General features: G+C 35.6%; 1 protein-coding gene across 2 annotated transcripts; it reads right to left on the reverse strand.

The window, feature by feature from the left end:
* Positions 1-32: 32 nt before the first annotated feature.
* On the reverse strand, positions 33-17,058 carry hnrnpul1 (heterogeneous nuclear ribonucleoprotein U-like 1). Of its 2 annotated transcripts, none has more exons than XM_073850347.1 (16): positions 16,939-17,058; positions 16,153-16,365; positions 15,923-16,069; positions 13,096-13,315; positions 12,907-12,980; positions 12,672-12,811; positions 10,782-10,881; positions 10,588-10,700; positions 8,309-8,575; positions 7,827-7,949; positions 7,339-7,467; positions 6,158-6,326; positions 4,815-5,066; positions 4,580-4,722; positions 4,310-4,489; positions 33-1,406 (listed from the first exon to the last, which is right to left on the reverse strand). In XM_073850347.1, exons 2-16 carry the CDS (start codon positions 16,313-16,315, stop codon positions 1,308-1,310), a joined length of 2,319 nt encoding a protein of 772 aa, XP_073706448.1. In that variant the 5' UTR covers positions 16,316-16,365; positions 16,939-17,058; the 3' UTR covers positions 33-1,307. The 2 variants fall into 2 exon arrangements, with proteins under 2 accessions (XP_073706448.1, XP_073706449.1); XM_073850348.1 differs by having other exon boundaries at positions 16,153-16,352; positions 16,939-17,043.
* Between the last annotated feature and the right edge of the window lie 3,212 nt (positions 17,059-20,270).

Genomic DNA, 20,270 nt, shown 5'->3' on the forward strand with positions numbered 1-20,270 from the left:
TATGTTTCATTGAGTCTAGCTAGAACATCATGTCACGGAGGGGTTTTATAATTTAATTCTCAAAGCAAAAATGGATTGGATAAATAACATCCACGAAGAACAAGAAAGAACTAAACATTTCAGAAAAAATGCAGTACTTTCTCATCAAGGATGGTCATCGACATTCACTTTCAGAACGAAAATTTACAGATAATGTACTCACCCCCTGTTCATGTCTTTCTTAAGTTGTAAAGAAATTATGTTTTTTGAGGAAAACATTTCAGCATTTCTCTCCATATAATGAACTTCTATGGTGCCTCCGAGTTTGAACCTCCAAAATGCAGCTTCAAAGGACTCTAAACAATCACAGCCAAGGAAAGAAGGGTCTTATCTAGCAAAACGATTGGTTATTTAAAAAAAAAAAAAAAACAATTTATATACTTTTTAACCTCAAATGCTTGTCTTGTCTAGCTCTGTGTGTGGAGATTAAAAAGTATATAAACTGTAGATATTTTTAGAAAATAACCAAATGTTTCGCTAGAAAAGACCCTTATTCCTCGGCTGGGATCATTTAGAGCCCTTTGAAGCTGCATTTAAACTGCATTTTGGAAGTTCAAACTCGTGGGCACCATAGAAGTCCATTATATGGAGAGAAACCCTGAAATGTTTTCCTCAAAAAACATCCATTTCTTTACAACTGAAGAAAGAAAGACATGAACATCTTGGATGACAAGGGGGACACAGGTGAGTACATTATCTCTAAATCTTTGTTCTGAAAGTGAACTACTCCTTTACAATCAGCTAGCATTTTGTATTATCAGGAAGAATAAAACTTTAGTAACACAACATTCTTCATCTTATCTTGTGTGATTATGAGTATATCAAACACTGAACAACGACAATTGAAACAAAAAACATGCTTTTTACTGCATCTTAATGTGTTAAGACTCAAAATAGTTGATATGAACAGCATCTACATTCCAAATTAAATGGAAATGGAATGGAAAACATCTCAGTTTCTACACCTGCAGGCTGTTTGAGGTACTACAAGAACTAGTTATTTTCCCCATATACTAGAAATCCGTCATATCTCTGCTTTTATTTCAACCTCAGGAGTAGTATTATCTAGTATAATTATATCAGTAAATCATTTAGCTCAAAACAATCATTGACTTATAACAGTCAGCTTACTATGTCTTATAAAACTGCAAATGATTGAACAAGAAAGAGAAAAGAAATTAAATGATTGTAGTTAAAGTGCAACAATGTATTTTAAATAGAGAAATGTGGCATGTGTGTACATGTGTGCCATTACAGGTGTTTTGTGTTTACTGTGAGCCCTGCTGTCCGGAGTAATTCCCATATTGACCGTAGTACTGGTTCCACTGGCTCTGATTCTGATAATACTGCTGCCACTGCTGCGCATACTGGAGAAAAAAAACATCACGCATTAACAAAAGGACAACTTTCACCACTTCTAAATATTGAACTGTAGACATTTAAAAACAATTATTCACTTTAAAAAGGACAGAAAATGCATTTACAGTAATGCACTTACAATCTAAGTCAGACAAATGTCTTTGAGGGTTTAAAAGTACCTCACCACTATGTAAAAACTGACATTTTTTAGTGCTGTCAAATGATTAATCGCAATTAATCACATCCAAAAACAGTTTTTGTTTGCATAATATATGTATGTCTATAGGTTTATATTTATTATGTATATACAAAACACACATACAGTATATATTTTGAAAATATACATGTATAAATTGACATTCATATAATTTATATTATATATAAATATTTAATATATAAACATAACATTTTTCTTAAATGTGTACATGCATGTGTACATGCATGTGTGTGTGTGTGTGTGTGTGTGTGTATTTTACATAATAAAAATATACAAATACACACACATATCATGTAAACATGAACCTTTATTTTGGATTTGACAGCACTCATTTTTATTATGTTTCTTCTTAGTTTTACCAAGCCAAAATAACTAGGTTTCTCAAACTATTTTTATACAGTAAACAGAACATAAAAAAACAGTAATGCGGGATGTTTTCTTTTTTAATTATACTAATAGTAACAATAAATCCAAGGCAAGCACTTTAAAATTATGTTTAAATTTAGGATAAATTCCTTTGTGAATATACAAGGAAAAAACATCACAGTGGAAGAAAACTGTTATTGACAGTATTGTACTAGCTTGGTAAAACAAAAAATGAAGATATTAAAATATGATTTAAGAACAAAATAATGACAGATAGACAGACAGACAGATAGATAGATGACATTGAAGGTTTTCTGAAGCCACATTTTGATTTTGAACATGCAGTGCTTGTTTAGTCAATGAAGTCAAAGCCTTTTAAAAAAATCTATTTGTGGCAGCCAGTCAGTTTTATATGGAAGCCCATTTCCACTTCTCTTTTTATCAATGACTTTTTTTCTCAGAATTGTGAGTTATAAGGTCCAATTTTGAGAAAACATTTTTTTCTGAGAATTGCAAGTTTCTATCTCACAATTCTGACTTAACTCGCAATTGCATGTTATAAAGTCAGAACTGCGTGATATAACTTGATATAAAAAAAATTCCAAGTTTTAAAGTCAGAATTGCAAGTTTGTCTTGAGAATTAACTTGCAATTCTGTTTTTTTGTTTATATCTCACAGTTGTGATTTTGTTCTCAGAACTGATTTTATATCTCGCAATTCTGACTTAACTCGCAATTGCATGTTATAAAGTCAGAATTGCGTGATATAAACTCAATGCATGATATAACTTGACAAACAATTTCAAGTTATAGTCAGAATTGCGAGACAAACTTGCAATTCTGAGAAATAAACTCGCAATTCCGTTTTTATTTAGTTTATATCTCGCAGTTGTGACTTTGTTCTCACAACTGAGTTTATATCTTGCAATTCTGACTTTAAAACACGCAACTGCGAGTTATAAAGTCAGAAGAATTGCGTGAAATAAACTCAATGCGTGACATAACGTCATATAAACAATTGTAAGTTATAAAGTCAGAATTGCGAGACAAACTTAAAGATTCTGAGAAATAAACTTGCAATTCTGTTTTTTTTTTTTTTTTTAGTTTATATCTCGCAGTTGTGACTTTGTTCTCAGAACTGAAGAACTAAGTTTATGTCTTGCAATTCTGACTTTATAACACGCAATTGCGAGTTAAGTCAGAATTGCGTGAAATAAACTGCTATAACTTCATATAAACAATTTCAAGTTATAAAGTCAGAATTGCTGGACAAACGTGCAATTCTGAGAAATAAACTCGCAATTCTGTTTTTTTTTTGTTTATATCTCACAGTTGTGATTTTGTTCTCAACTGAGTTTATAGCTCGCAATTCTGACTTTATAACAGGCAATTGCATGTTATAAAGTCAGAATTGCGTGATATAAACTCAAAGTGTGATATAACTTCATATACACAATTTCAAGTTATAAAGTCAGAATTGCATGTTATAAACTCAATGCGTGATATAACTTGATATAAACAATTTCAAGTTTTAAAGATATTTGCAAGTTCATCTCACCATTTTAAGAAAAAAACATAGAATTGAGAGTTTGAATCATGCAATTCTGAGAAAAAAATATTCTAAGATAAAAAGTCGCAAGAAACTCTTTTTATTCAGTAGTGGAAACAGGCTTCCATGGTTTTGATACTGTGGCAAGCTGCCACAAATAAATCAATGCATGGGAAAAACTGCCTTTGAAAATTAATATTCGGGTAATAAACTCGCTGTTCTGTTTTTTTTTTTAGTTTATATCTCGCAGTTGCATCTTCGTTTTCAGAACTGAGTTTATATCTCACAATTCTGACTTTATAACAAGCAATTACGTGAAATAAATTCAATGTGTGATATAACTTCATATAAATTTCAAATTTTTAAAGTCAGAATTGCGAGACAAGACTTCAATAACTTGTTTAAAGTCACTATTTTTTTTTTTTTGCGTACAAAAAGTATTCTCGTAGCTTCATAATATTATGGTTGAACCACTGATGGCAGATGGACTATTTTGACGACGTCTTTTACACTTTTCTGGGCCTTGACAGCGTTATTTACTTGGCAGTCAATGGGACTACTACTAAGACCTGATTAGCTGGTTCAGATGTGTTTAACTGGGGTTGGAGCTAAACTCGAGTTTGGACACCCCTGTAAGAAGTACTTACGTGCACCCTTTAGGGGTAAATATGTGATAGCCTTTGTACCTGTTTATTTAAGAGTGTGTAGTATTCAATATATCCCATAAATCTTATCAACAGAGCAACATTTTTTAGTTATAGAACATTGCTTGTAGCTCACCTGCTGATACTGCTGATTGTAGTCCTGCTGGTTATATGATTGTCCAGATCCTTGATTGTCATGGTAACCTTGCCCACAATCTGGGTACTGGTTGTAGTTGCCATAGTTGTAGCCTTGGTTGTAGTTTCCCTGGTTATAGTTGCCCTGGTTGTAGCCTTGATTGTAACCCTGATGATAGCTCTAAAAGAAATGTGGGAACCAAACAATAACACAAACTCATCTAATGAAGCTAAATATCTGTCACCGATACATGACTGTGTGCAGACTGACTTGGTTATATCCTTCTTTGTTATAGGAGCCATGACGGTTATTATTGTAGCTTCCTCTAGATTGATGGCTGCTGCTGTATCCATCTCGCCCGTCTCTGTAATGACCTCCCCAGCGGTTCTGATTGTAGCCATCACGGTTATATCCTGACAAAAGCAGAGGGCAAGATGCAAAAACACTAATGAGAGACTTTTCATTTTTAATTAATTGGCTTGACACCTTAATAAGGTCAATTCACCTCCTCTGTAGCTTCTTTCAGGTCCTCCACGGTTCTGTTGTCCTCCTCTCGACCCTCCGTGGTTGTCGTACCGTTGATAGCTGCTTTCACGTCTACGCTGTCCCCAGTTATCAAAGCGTTTCTCAGGCGGAGGCCCGGCCTTCCGGCCTTCTTCTTTGTACAGTTTGACCAGCTCTTCAGCTTTTTCTCTCTGCAGCTCAACAAAGGTCACTTCATCCAGGAAGTCTCCAACCTCTGGCAGCACAAAGTTGGCTTCAAAGCCATGAAAAGAGGAAGGTGGGACAGATCATGACACTAGAAGACAATTTTTTATTTTTTATTCTGACCTCACTGACAAAATATTGCTAAAGATGATGGGAAAATGTCAAGATAATGCAAGAAAACCATTCATATCAAAACAGAAAAAGTGTAAAACATGAAGGTGATGAACAACACTACTGCAAACCAAGCGCAATCGCAATGTTGGAAAAAAGGGATTTTGGAACTAATGTATCTATTTATTAGGGGGTTGCATACCAATATTAGTATGAATTATTATTTTTTAGTCACATTTTTATTGCTAAAGCACTATAATACACATTGCTTGGTTTGAAACATCTCAGGGTTTATTAAGACATGGATGATCAAAGACCCACTGAAGCTGAGGATAAGGGTCCAAAACATAAAGCTGGTTTTTAATTACAAACTTACAGGAAAAGAATAAAAATGTTCTGGTAATTTACTTACCACAATGCCATCTAAGAGGTTCATGTCTTTCTTTTTTGTCACAAACAAATTTAGTTTTTTGAGGAAAACATTCCAGGAATTTCCTCATATTTTAGACTTCAATGGTGGCCAACGGATTGAAGGTCCAAACTGCAATTTTAATGTAGCTTCAAAGAGCTCTACATGATCCCAGACAAGGAATAAGGTTCTTATCTAGTAAAACGATCGGCCAATTTTTTGTTTTAAAAGTATTTGATTAAAAAGTATATAAAGTTGTATTTTTCTTCGAAAAATCGTCTCAATAGATAAAACTCTTATTTCTTGGCTGGGATCATGTAGAGCCCTTTGAAGTTGCATTGAAACTGCAATTTGGACCTTTTTGCAATTTGGATTCCCATTGAAGTCCACTATATGGAGAAAAATCCTGGAATGTTTTCCTCAAAAACCTTCTTTTCGACTAAAGAAAGCAAGACATAAACATCCTGGATGGCATGGGGGTGAGTAAATTATCAGGAAATTTTCATTCTGGAAGTGAACTTCTCCTTTAACTTAATTACAAACCAAAAAGCAAAAGTTTAATCAGGTGATGCATATCTCTTTCTTTTTTATTTCTAATGTTTTCCATAGAAGTGTCCTACCTTTCATTTCTAAAACAGCGTGATCGGGCACATCTTTTCCTTCCTCGTGAGTTTGCTTATACGTTCGCTCTTTTAAATCCTCGTCTGTGGGACAAATTACAATAGCCTTCCGTTGAAACCCTTCAAAAGGATGCATTTTTCGTCTCTGGGCTGATCCGTATACATTTGTCTAGCAATAGTGACAAGAAAGAAGTAGAAGCTGTTCATTATTGTTTCTTTTGTGTTCAGGCCTTGCTTTTTACAGGAGGAAATTTGGAACCCTGCAATGAAGTGAGAGTGGTTTTTCTTTCTTTTCATGCACCTAGTGATAGACCCTTACAATTCCTCACAATGACCTTACCTTACCTGTCCGTGAGGACCTGGAAACAAAATGTCACTAGGGATCCTTAATTCTAAATTATGTATAATATATAAATATATATATAAATGTTAATTATTTTACCAAAATAAGAGGAATCATACAAAATGCAATTTATTTTTTATTTAGTACAGACCTGAATAAAATATTTCACATAAAAGACATTTACATATAGCCCACAAGAGAAAATAATAGTTGAATTTATAACACTGACCCTATTCAAAGCTGTTTTTTTGTTTAGTGATGAGTCCCTTGTTTGTCCTGAACAGTTAAACTGCCTGCTGTTCTTCAGAAAAATCCTTCAGGTCTCACATATTCTTTGTTTTTTGTGTATTTTAATCATTTCCAACAATGACTGTAAGATTTTGAGATCCATCTTTTCACACTGAGGACAACTGAGGGACTTAAATGCATGGGTGAAAACTTCTGAACAAAATGAAAATGTGTAAAAAAAAATTATTTAGCCCAAATATATATATATTTTTTCATTTAGTACTGCCCGTTAGAAGTTACAGAAGGTACTTACATGTTTCCCAGAAGACAAAATAAGTTAAATTTATCCTGATCTTCAAATTCACAAAGTTTTCACTCCCAGGCTCTTAATGCCTAGTTTTTCTTTCTGGAGCATCCGTGAGTGTTTGGACCTTCTGTAATAGTTGCATATGAGTCCCTCAGTTGTCCTCAGCATGAAAAGATGGATTTTAAAATTATACAGATATTGTTAGAAAGGGTTCAAATACACAAAAAAGCTGAAAAATCAAAGAATTTGTGGGACCTAAAGGATTTTTCTGAAGAACAGTGAGTGTTCAGATGTTTCAGGTACCTGATCCAAGATGTAGTTCCGTCTTTTGCGGGCAGCGATTTGGATCAGTCGGTTTAGGCACTGAGTAGCTTGCTGAATCAGGATGTCCCAGCGCCCAGCATAGTTTCGCTGGCGTCGCAATCCCATCATCTAAAACCATAACAGAACCATAAAAATCCATCAATGTTAAACAATTTGGGATCTGTAAGTTTTTTTTTTTAATAAATATCTTATGTTTATCATTTATTTGATCAGAAATAAAGTAAAAACACTAAAATTGTGAAATAAACAATTTAAAATAAGTTCTATATGTTATATGTTCTTACTGAGCCCAAACTTTTGAACAGTAGTGTATTTTAATAAAAAAGCAAAACTGTATATTTTTAGACAATTATACATTAAGCTTGTTTAGATCACAAATTTGAATGTTTGTGGATGCATGAACACATAGTGATAGTTTGATAGTTTTCTCAAATGTAAACCATAAAACACATTTAAACATGCTGAACCTTCATTTTTTCAATGATGGCATTTGTGCCCAGGATGTTGTACTTCTTCTCTGGGTTCATCTCTGCATGCTTAGAGGCCCACGTGGTTTTACCACAAGCAGGAAGACCGACCATCATCAGGACCTACAGACAAAAGTGACATTCTCTGGATTGTACACATTAAGTTGTGACCACAGATATGTAACCCTGGACCACAAAACCAGTCGTAAGTAGCACAAATATATCTGTAGCAATAGCCAACAATACATTGTATGGGTCAAAATGATCTATTTTAATTTTATGCCAAAATGTATCTCTGCTAAATATTGTCCTATCCTAACAAACCGTAAATCAATGGAAAGCTTGTTTATTCAGCTTTCAGTACAAAAATGATCTTTATGACCTTTTATGGTCCTTGGTCACATATTACTATTGAAAACTACCTGTTAAAAAAAAAAAAAAAATCTTGTAAATACTTGTATGAAGCTAATCTGGAGAATTACCTCACAATCAGATTTGTTGGCAGGACCAACAGTTCCTCTGACCCTGTTCTCCAAGTTGACGGCCCCAATGAACGTGTAGCCATCTTGCAAAGGAAAGAAAGGTTCCTCTCGCTGACCAAAGTTAAACTCAACAGAGCAGTTCTTCAGCAGGACATGAGGATATAGCGCACGACCATCCAGTTCTTCTTTAGATATGTGAAATGCCACATCAAGCCACTTTCCGTTCTTTGAGAAAGCCATTTGCACCTGCTCGTGACTGTCAAAGTCCTGTAAAAGACACATATGAGATTATATATTTATCAAGTCAGCTACTTTATGCAGGTAGTCGTATGTTTGTTATTTTGGTTTCCTTTCATTATTCTCTCAGTTCCAAAACCTAGTGAGCTGCCACCTAGACAGAAGGCATCATACAGTAGGTCCCATCCCAATGCTGTTCAATCAAATTAAAATTAGAGCGTTATATGTATATTTTTATTTTCAGAGTATCATGTAGTTAGCTTAGCAACATGCTATATGTGAAACACCTGAAATTGCAGCCTATGTAGTCCATTCCATATCAGTCACTAACAGGCATTTTATCTTAGCCATGATGATGCCACAAGGTATGGTCACATTTACTGTTGCTTAATGACTTTCGTAGAAAAAGAAAGCTATTCTCCCAGCTATTAAACAAACCAATCCTAAATAAATGCTTTCCAAATAGCCTCTTTGTTTTATTCATCATTTTAAAATATTAAAGTGACATTTTATACAAAACTGGATGAGTAGATAGTACAGTCGTGGCCAAAAGTTTTGAGAATTACATAAATAATGGAAATTGGAAAAGTTGCTGCTTAAGTTTTTATAATAGCAATTTGCATATACTCCAGAATGTTACGAAGAGTGATCAGATGAATTGCATAGTCCTTCTTTGCCATGAAAATTAACTTAATCCTGAAAACAACTTTCCACTGCATTGTTAAGAAGGCTTCAGGGCGTCCAAGAAAGTCCAGCAAGCTCCAGGATCGTCTCCTAAAGAGGATTCAGCTGCGGGATCGGAGTGCCACCAGTGCAGAGCTTGCTCAGGAATGGCAGCAGGCAGGTGTGAGCGCATCTGCACGCACAGTGAGGCCAAGACTTTTGGAAGATATCCTGGTGTCAAGAAGGGCAGCAAAGAAGCCACTTCTCTCCAAAAAAACATCAGGGACAGATTGATCTTCTGCAAAAAGTATGGCGAATGGACTGCTGAGGACTGGGGCAAAGTCATATTCCCCGATGAAGCCTCTTTCCGATTGTTTGGGGCATCTGGAAAAAGGCTTGTCCGGAGAAGAAAAGGTGAGCGCTACCATCAGTCCTGTGTCATGCCAACAGTAAAGCATCCTGAGACCATTCATGTGTGGGGTTGCTTCTCATCCAAGGGAGTGGGCTCACTCACAATTTTGCCCAAAAACACAGCCATGAATAAAGAATGGTACCAAAACACCCTCCAACAGCAACTTCTTCCAACAATCCAACAACAGTTTGGTGAAGAACAATGCATTTTCCAGCACGATGGAGCACCGTGCCATAAGGCAAAAGTGATAACTAAGTGGCTCGGGGACCAAAACGTTGACATTTTGGGTCCATGGCCTGGAAACTCCCCAGATCTTAAAACTTGTGGTCAATCCCTCAAGAGGCGGGTGGACAAACAAAAACCCACTAATTCTGACAAACTCCAAGAAGTGATTATGAAAGAATGGGTTGCTATCAGTCAGGATTTGGCCCAGAAGTTGATTGAGAGCATGCCCAGTCGAATTGCAGAGGTCCTGAAAAAGAAGGGCCAACACTGCAAATACTGACTCTTTGCATAAATGTCATGTAATTGTCGATAAAAGCCTTTGAAACGTATGAAGTGCTTGTAATTATATTTCAGTACATCACAGAAACATCTAAAATAAAGATCTAAAGGCAGTTGAGCAGCAAACTTTGTGAAAACTAATATTTGTGTCATTCTCAAAACTTTTGGCCACGACTGTACTAGAATGAGTGCTTTGTCCATTCCAGATCTTCAGTTTTGCTTTGTGTTACGAATCTCTGCCCACACAGAGATCACTGCCAAACCCAACACAATTGCATAGTACAATTTCTTTTCCACTGGAAGCCAAGCAGGCAAAAGTTTTCATTAAAATTATTCTGTATGTAAAATTTCAAGTAGTGGTAAATGTGACTGCACCTTTATTTTGGAGTATACAGCAAAAAGTTGACTAGGTTTTGCAACAGAGCCACTGAGCTAACAAAATAAATGTAAGAATAGCCCTCACAATATAACATCCAATGGCATCACTTTCACCAAATTTCTCTCCGTAATCTTCAAATTTGCAACAGGCAGACTTTTTCCCTGTTCCGCCATACCCATAAGAGAATGCCTCTTCTCCTGAAACAAAGTAATTCCCTACATAAGGATAACAAATATAACAAACCCTTGTAGTCTGTGAGTGTACTTGTGATTCCTCACCAAGCTGTGTGCTGCAGGAGTCCAGAGACCACCCGATTCTCACAACATGAGGGTCAGGCTCACTGCTGGGAAGATGCTTCACTGGTATATGCTCCATAACCTGGAGGCAAAAACCAAGATTATGTAAACTACTTCATTAGAAATATCTTAATTTGTGTTCTGAAGATAAACAAGTCTTACGGGGCTGAAACGACGAGGGAAAGTAATTAATGACAGAATTTTTCCTTTTTGGGTGAACTATCCTTTTAAGTTGATTTAAAAGCTAACAACTAGTTTAAACTACAATTCAAAATATGGGTGAGTAAGATTGGAAAGAAATTATGACTTTTATTCAGCAAGGATGGATTAAACTGATAACAGGAGAAAATGCAGACATTTATAATGTTCAAACAAATGCTGTTCTTTCTATTAAAGAATCTTAAGAATGTATCATGGTTTCCACAAAATATAAATAAGCAGCACAGCTATTTTCAATATTCATAATATTAAGACATGTTTCCTAAGCACCAAATCAGAACATTACTTTTGAAGGATAAATGAATAATGGCTGCTAAAAAAAATCAGCTTTGCTATGATGGGAATAAACTACAGTTGAAGTCAAAAGTTTACACACACCTTGCAGAATCTGCGAAATGTTAATTGTTTTACCAAAATAAAAGGTATCATACAAAATGTGTGTTATTTTTATTTAGTACTGAACTGAATAAGATATTTCACATAAAAGAAGTTCACATAATCCACAGGAGAAAATAATAGTAAAAATAATAAAAATGACCCTGTTCAAAAGTTCACATACATTTGACTCTTAATACTGTGTTGTACCTGAATGATTTTGGTTTAGTGATAGTTGTTCATGAGTCTCATGTTGGTCCTGAACAGTTAAACTGTCTGCTGTTCTTTAGAAAAGTCCTTAATGTCCCACAGATTCTTTGGTTTTTCAGCATTTTTGTATATTTGAACCCTTTCCAACAATGACTGTATGATTTTGAGATCCATCTTTTCACACTGAGGACAACTGAGGGATTCATATGCAACTATTACAAAAGGTACCAACACTCACTGATGCTTCATAAAGAAAGACGATGCATTAAGAGCCAGGAGTGTAAACTTTTGAACGCAATGAGGATGTGTACATTTTTCTTATTTTGCCTCTTCATTTAGTACTGCCCTTCAGAAGCTACAGAACATAGTAACATGTTCCCCAGAAGATAAAATAAGTTAAATTTACCTTATGAATTTATCTTCAATTCAAGAAGTTTACACCCCTGGCTCTTAATGCATAATTTTTCCTTCTGAAGCATCAGTGAGTGTTTGAACCTTCTGTAAGTGTTGCATATGAGTCCCTCAGTTGTCCTCAGTGTGAAATATGGATCTCAAAATCATACCGTCATTGTTGAAAAGGGTTCAAATACACAAAAATGCTGAAAAACCAAAGAATAAGTGGAACCTGAAGGATTTTTCCTGAAGAACAGCAGGCAGTTTAACTGTTCAGGACAAACAAGGGACTCATGAACAACTATCACTAAACAAAAAAAACACATTCAGGTAACAAAACAGTATTTAGAATCACGTGCATGTAAACTTTGTTACATATCTTATTCAGGTCAGTACTAGCTAAAAAATAACATGCATTTTGCATGATCCCTCTTATTTAGATGAAATAATTAACATTCTGCAGATTCTGAAAGGTGTATGTAAACTTTTGACTTCAACTGTACATTTTAAAATATATTCAAATAGTAAATCGTTATTTTAAATTGTAATAATCTTTCACAATATTACTATTTTAACTGTATTTTGATCAAATAAATGCAAACCTGGTAAGCCTAAGAGTATAAATATTAAAAAAGTATCGTTGACCGCAACCTTTTGAAAGGTAGTGTATGTTACCTTCAGCTCATAGCACATGCGTCCCTTGTTTACACCATACGTTGCTCGTGCTCCAGACCATAGGTAAGCAAACCCCTCGATGGTTAAAGGATAGCCGCTGCAACGGTCCCGAGAGACTTTGAAGTGCAAGTCACAGTTATCTGTTGAAATTTACAGAAAGAATTCCACCATTATTATGACTATTATAGAAATATCATAAATCATAATTAGCGTACACAAACAAGCCCTCACGTACAAGTGTCAATGACCACAAGCGTGCCATCAAAGTCTTCCTCATCCTCTTCAGCAGGTGGCAGAGGTGAGCGGGACCTGTGAGTAAACAGAAAAATGTAAATGTATAAATCAAAATGTAAATGCAATAGCATTTGTCAATGAGTCCTAATGCTGATATAGGATTAAAACAAAAGCAATGTGGTGAATTTACCTCCTGTCTTCACGGTGTTCATAATAGCTATAACCATGGCTTTCATCATAGCGCCTCTTGTGGCCATAACGTGCATGTCCATCCTGTTCAGACTTGCTCACTGCACTTTGCCGGCTCTCCTGGTCTTCCCATTCACTGCCAGGGTAAGGTTGCTGCTGTTCTTGTAGCTCCGTCTTTATGTCATCTTCATTTTTTACCTTCACTGGTGCCACTTCATGTTCTGTGAAACAATAAATATTCAATATAAAGCCTCAGCAAACTTCCTAAAGGGCCTCAAGATGACTTAAAATTATTTAAAACATTACAAAACAAGCATTAAAATATACGTGTATACACAAATTAAGGGGAGACACTGTAAGCAAAAACAGTTTTTTCATGCACCTGTCAAGTTTGAGATTTTAGGCTATTTATAAAGTCTTTTTTCAGACTACTGAAAAGAAAACATCCAAAATACACGTTAAGTGTTTATTTTATAGCACTTTATCTATTTATGTCAATAGATTTCAATTACAATACATATTTTTAAAGGCCATTTTCTCAAAATAAGTTTTTTCTCCTACACTGAGCCATAAATATCCACTTCAGTAGCACTTACACACACCAAACTTTACATTTTTATTCTTGTTTATATGCTGAAGGTTTTTACAGAGGGATTTGTTCATATATAATTTGCTTGATTTTATACAACATTGTATTCCCCAAAAAACTGTAAAAAATTAGATACCCAAAATTCCTTCTGTAAAAACATTTGACTCTATGTAAAAAAAAAAAAAATTAAACAAGAATTTTGAAACTGACTTCATCCAGTGTTTAGATTTTTGTACTAGAAATGTATGCAAATTAGCGCATATTTCATTAAATAATGCCTCATATGCATACTAAAACCTAACATTTTAAAAAACGTGTAATGCAAAGATGTTTGCAATTATCAATGTAATCAATCAACTGAGTAAGTAAGGTGATAATTATTAGTTAATTTTTTTACCCTATTCACCTGCAGTGTCTCGCCTTAAATTAGTAAAACTTATTTGAACTAAAAAGTAAATTATAACTAATAACTAATAAAATTAATAAAAGTAAATTAATATCCTCCATTGTTGTTTCGGATAAAGGCTTTTCTATTGATTATTGAGAAGGGTATAAATAATTTTGGACATGCCACTTTGTTTAAATGTAAACAAAAGATGAGTAATAATTTTTTCCACTATGATGCCTCTTGTGTATCGTCTTATTATCTTCTGGGAGACGTCTGTGTAATTCCTAATAAAATAAAAAACTTGCTGGTTGAATAAAAGTAACTTTAAGGCTCAATCCCAATTCTACCCCTTACCCCTACACTTAGCCCTACCCCTCCGTTTGGCGCGTTCACGTGAAGGGGTAGGGGTGTCTCATTTCTCTTTTGGTTGGAGGGGTAGGGGTAAGGGGAAGGGCCAGATAGCCCTCCAAACGAAGATTTTTCAGGACCTCACTTCAAACGAAGGGCTAAGAGAAATTTCCAACATGGCTGCTCACTCGAGCAAGCAGACTCGTAAATATAAGTAATTTTTGCCTTTAATAAGGATTTTCATGACAATGTTTCATTATATGTATATTACCTTCAATCTTGTGTTTGTGTTTATGATGTTGTTTTGTAAATAAACGTTTGCAAAAAAATCGCTAAAGTTTGCTAGCAGATAGCACTGATTGCACGATATTACAAAATATATTTTTATGTCATATACACTTAACTGCATGTTAGAAACATGAAAGACCAGTGGCACGGCAATTTGCAACGGTGGTGTAGTGGATGGTGTACGCAGGTAACGTATACGGTGTATACACACTTCCACTTTTTAAATCCCCTCTGATGCGCATTATTCAGTAGTGTCCTGCATTTGCCAAAATCATGGCAGTCCACCTCATCCAGTCATGTGAATAAATGTAAATATTCGCTCAAAACACCCAATAAAGGCAGTGATGATGCAGTCAGGACCGTGGAGCCGGCTTGCTTTGAAATGTATTTGATGATTGCGCCTATAATGCACCTGCGCCCGCTCACCGCACCAGTAATTTAAATCAGTACATAATAATAAAAACGATACCTTACAAATAAAAAGAAGCTGATTTTTACGATCAGAAATTTCTTAAACCAGTGAACCCCTGTAAACATTTTAGTCCAAGGATCCAGAAAACGAATGAGTTCAAATAGAAAGTTCAAAACGAAATTCACAAATGAAGCATATATACTTCTCCAGGCACCACTACACTGATTAGCAATTTGCCGCGCATGTGATAATGCGTTGTTTGTTTTGCTTACGGCCACATGTGAATGAACGGTGCGTACACCGTACATTTGTACTTTTTGCACCATGACAACATTTTGACATCTTGGAATGAGTGATAAACATCTGCGCATGTCCTCTGACGTAACATTAGAAACTAGCGACAACGTATGATGACGTATCACAGTGTTGTAGTGGTGTCCCATTTCTTAGGGGAAATATTTTAGCCCTTCCCCTTTACACTTTGTTTCAAGGGACAAGGGGAAGGGGCGAGGGGTAGGCGAAGGGGTAGAAAATAGAATTGGGATTGGGCCTAAGTCAGAATTTGCCAGGGGTATGAATAATTTCGGGCTTGACTGTATATTTCTAGTTTATCTTGGCCAGTGGGCACCCTGCTCTCTATAATATCGGCATCAACCTTGAACAAAAAAACTGTATTGTTTGACCGCTAGAAATATAATAACTTGTAAGTACGTTTACATAAACAAGCAACAATACCAGTGATACAAAATTCGAAAGTGATAATGCAATGCATTCAAACTCAAAAATGCCATTTGTAGTCTTACCCTCCTTGCAGATTGTCTCAACAGTTGCCTCTGGTTTATTTCCATCTTTATGGATTTCAGATACACTGCGGTTCATATTAGAGCCCTCTTTCTCACCAGCCATCTGCCCTTGGTCAGAACACTCATCATTCCCAGCCTCTGCAACACCTGTCACAGACAAACATGCAACAGGATCACAAATGTTTCAGTCGAATGCATCAAATGATCTTCATGCATGCAAACTTGAATACCTGCTTCTGTCTCATCATTGCAGGTGGGTTCCTTTTCAGCCTCCAGAGCCGCTTGAAGCCGCTCAACCAGATCCACTTTGAGGCCTTTGGTGTCCAGCCCACGCTTCTGCAACTCTTCTTTCAGCTCGTTCACTTTCAATTTCTTCACGTCCAGACTCATCATGCATGGATTGGATAGCAAGGAGCTCTCGCTCCCAAATCTGCCAAAATGACCTATGATTGTGTCAATAAATCAATAAATTGTGCGTTTTAGAACATGTTAGCTAATGGTCACTAGCTGACTGATTCAAAAACCAGCTTAACAACCTTGTTGTTGATCCAACATGGTCTTCCAGCTTGCACCACTTAATGACCAGCTTAGACTTGCTGAAACCAGTTATCATGTTTCAGAATCCAGCTAGACCACTTTAGGATCAAGTGATAGCTGGTTTGTTGCTGGTCAAATATGGTATATGAGCATTAATCAGCTAATGACCAGGATAGACCAGATAGAAACCAGCTATTATTTTTCAAAACACAGCTGACAGGGTGGGTTATTTACACAGCTAACTGGCTAAATCACGTGAAAACATAAATTGTGTAGTAAATGGATTTGCAAACAGGCACATTTACTCTAATTCACTGGATGCATTCACATTATAATGTGATATAATGAGAAATGACACATGCATGTCTGATTTGTCAAGCTAACAAACGTTATGCCAGCTAACTCAGCTTATGTAAATGGACATGCATTTCTCTAATGCAAACTAAAGAATGACAGTTAAAAATGTGTCATGGACTTACCACAGTAAATGCTCTTGTTTATTTGAAGAAGTGAGTTTGAGTGGCGTAAACAGAGGACTACAACAGCTCAGGCTTCAGAACGGGGCAGCAGAAGACAAACTGAATGTTGTCCATAGTGTTTGAGTGCTGTCACCTACTGGACACATCTAGAACATACCGATGCTTCAGAAAGGAGCATTCCTTTACTATTCAGTTCATCATCCAGCCCAGTCAATGTGTACTTATGTTACTTTTTTTTAATTCAGGCCGTAAATATTTCTAGTAATTGTGCATTTAATTCTCAGATCGTATTTTAAGAACGTTTTGGAATACTCTTCTTTCCCTAAATTTGTCACTACCGAAATAGGTTACATTGACCTATTAAGATTTTGCTTACATCTACCTTGTAAATATATATATTTTTCTATTTTATTAAATAGGTTTCAGAGATAAATAAATAACAATTACAATTTTAACAATATTTCAAGTGTGATTTATGAGATTTGTTGTATCTGGCAAAAAGGCAAAAAGTTGATCGACCTGATTAAAAAGTTAAGGATTCATTAGTTTAAATATACATTGAACCAACCACTATCATAACATCTTAGCTGATAATTCAATATACTTATTTTTGACTAAAAAAAAATCCCACGCTTCGGTTGCGACTGCACATTTTCACTAGTGACAATGTTTTTTTTTTTACAGAATTTTAACTCAGCAAGGTACTAAGGTTGCACCAGCCATTCGTAAGTTCTTACTTAAATTGGAACGTAAAGTCCACACTAGATGCTAGTAACTACTAGCTAGTTTGTAACTAAATCTATTAGGGCTGTGCGATTTGGCCTAAAATCAAAATCTCGATTAATTGAACATTTTAACCCGATTACGATTAATGAACGATTATTTTATTCATTAATACAATTATATTTAAATAATATTTATTTTTTTGCCCTCATAGTTCACTGACAAGTTTTGTACAGTAAATATGCTCACATATTACAAGTGAGAGATTTTTGAATGAAGGGTGCACACACTATCTACTATCTATGATTATTTATTGAACATCAGTGTTGAACAACTGAAATTAAAGCACACATTGCTTAAAACGAAAAGTCACATTTTTCTTAAATTAGTGAAAATAAATAACTTGCACTTTTGGAAACAAAATAAATTATTTATAAAATAATAATAAATATTAAAAGTAGAAAATAAGCACTATCTCTTCTAAATAAAATTACTCTTGTATATACTGTAAATACTTTTTACTGTATAAATACTGCTTAAGCTCTCCATCGACATGTCGGCGGAATAACGTAACAGAGCGGGGTCACTTGACTCAACACGCAGTAGTGTTTTTAAAGGGAAAATAATTGAAATAATTGACCTGGAAAATTTTGATCGGTTATAGGTTCTGAATTTCGATTTCGATTACTTTTCGATTAATCGCCCAGCCCTAAAATCTATACATTATTTGGTTGCACCAGTTGTTCGTAAGGCAGGACTTAGCTAGTAGTTCGTAAGCTCTCCGTAAAGTAATGCGTAGTCGCATAATATGACGCTTACACTAAATCATCCGATAGAAATACACGAGCAGAACTATGATTTGTAATTTATCCTTCATTCTAACTTCTTTCCCCTCTCATATACTAACGATAAAAACATGTTTCCATTAAAAACGAAACAATAATAACATTAGTTTATATGTAAGCTTTTTTGTCCAGCGTCACATTTGTAAATAACATTCAGAGACTAATTCAAATAAATAAGGATCAATAAAAAAAGAAAAAAAAAAGAAAAAAAAGAAATGCCATCTATTTATTATTTTATCTGACATGCGCAACACAAAGGGCGCAGAGTCACACTGTAGATGGGGTGTTAAAGACGCGCTAAAAAGAAACGAGTACGTTTATTCACATATTGTTCACTCTCTTAATATGTAATGTATGTGAGTGTAAATGTAAGCATGTCGGTTAAAAAAAGAGCATATTGATACAGTTCACTCAGTCTGCTATTTTATTCCAACCGTTATTCCTTCCAGACGCTTCCATAAATATTTAGTTTATACGTAGAGTTACATTGAAACTAAGTTTAATGGTGCAACGCAAAAATATTTAGTAGTGCGTAAGTTGTAACTTAGTGTCCATTTACGCCGCAACTAGGCTAAGTTGTCATTTACGCACAGCTGGTGCAACCGGCCCCAGAACACTACTAAAACATATTAAAATATAAAAAAATAAAATTGCATAACTGTACTAAATTTCAGTTTATTTCCCCCAAACTGAGTGTTTTCACAATGCGTCATCAGTCGCCAAATTGGCTGCACTGAACGTTGCCACTGAACTGAACAAAACTCACATATTTCGCTGACTATTGCTTCTGAAAATGGTCAATTATTGTCATGTTTTGTGCTGTACTTATCGTTCAGACCAGGATAAACATTTGGAGTACTATAGACGGCCAAATATTGTAACAAATCAAGCAGAAGAGTGCAAACAACTGTCTGAGGAACAAATGGTGTTTGTGGTTGCCCAGAGTGAACCAGTATTTTCAGGGCAAGAATCTTGACAACATTTGTGTTTGTTCTTATCATTTCCAGTCAGGTAGGTGAAGTATTAGGCTAATAACTTAATTAATTCCACTCTTATGTATCTTTTCCACCTACTAACTTTAGTTTGTCGGAATATTGTGCCCCTTCCTGCTTATTAAGTCCTTCTTTATATGATTTAGCAGCTTCCATATGTTTTTTTCTCCTGGTTTAGACAGCATGCTGTTGTTTACATCCGAATATCGCCAATATGGCCGCGCATCCATCCATGTTGCATTACCGCCACCTTCTGGATTGTTCTCCTGTGATGTTATTCCTGTCCCTTTTCTCCAGCTTATTTTCCACAATCATATTCTCATCATCAGATCAGTTCTAACTAAGAAATTACAAAGATTTTTTCTGCCTTGTCCAATCACACCACTTTTCAGTATATTTCAGGTTGTCGTCACGGGGGGTAAGACCCGCGGTGGCAGACTTTGTGTTTATATCAGTGACGCTTGGTGCCGCCATGCTGTTGTAGTCTGCAAATACTGCTCACCAGTGCTGGAATTTATGGTTATTAAGTGCCAGCCATTCTACCTATCGAGGGAATATACAGCTATACTGCTGTGTGCTGTGTACATCCCTCCCACCTCCAACAACTACAGGAGCGAGGCACTATATGAACTATATCAGCACATCAGTGAGCAGCAAACAGCTCACCCCGATGCTTTTCTCATCGTGGCTGGGGATTTCAATCATGCAGACTTAAAGAGTGTGTTTCCAAAAATACAGCAACACATTGACTTTCCAACACAGGGAAATAACA

This window comes from Garra rufa, chromosome 11 (genome assembly GCF_049309525.1).
Source record: "Garra rufa chromosome 11, GarRuf1.0, whole genome shotgun sequence".
Lineage (NCBI taxonomy): Eukaryota > Metazoa > Chordata > Actinopteri > Cypriniformes > Cyprinidae > Garra > Garra rufa.

Bases quoted from the DNA above. Each gene is read 5' to 3' on its own strand.
- hnrnpul1 (XM_073850347.1), bottom strand. From the start codon at position 16,315: ATGATGAGTCTGGACGTGAAGAAATTGAAAGTGAACGAGCTGAAAGAA. The intron at 10,882-12,671 runs GTAACATACACT...TTTTGCCTCCAG, and splicing joins GCATGTGCTATGAGCTGAAG to GTTATGGAGCATATACCAGT. The intron at 8,576-10,587 runs GTGAGGGCTATT...TGTCTTTTACAG, and splicing joins ATGCCATTGGATGTTATATT to GACTTTGACAGTCACGAGCA.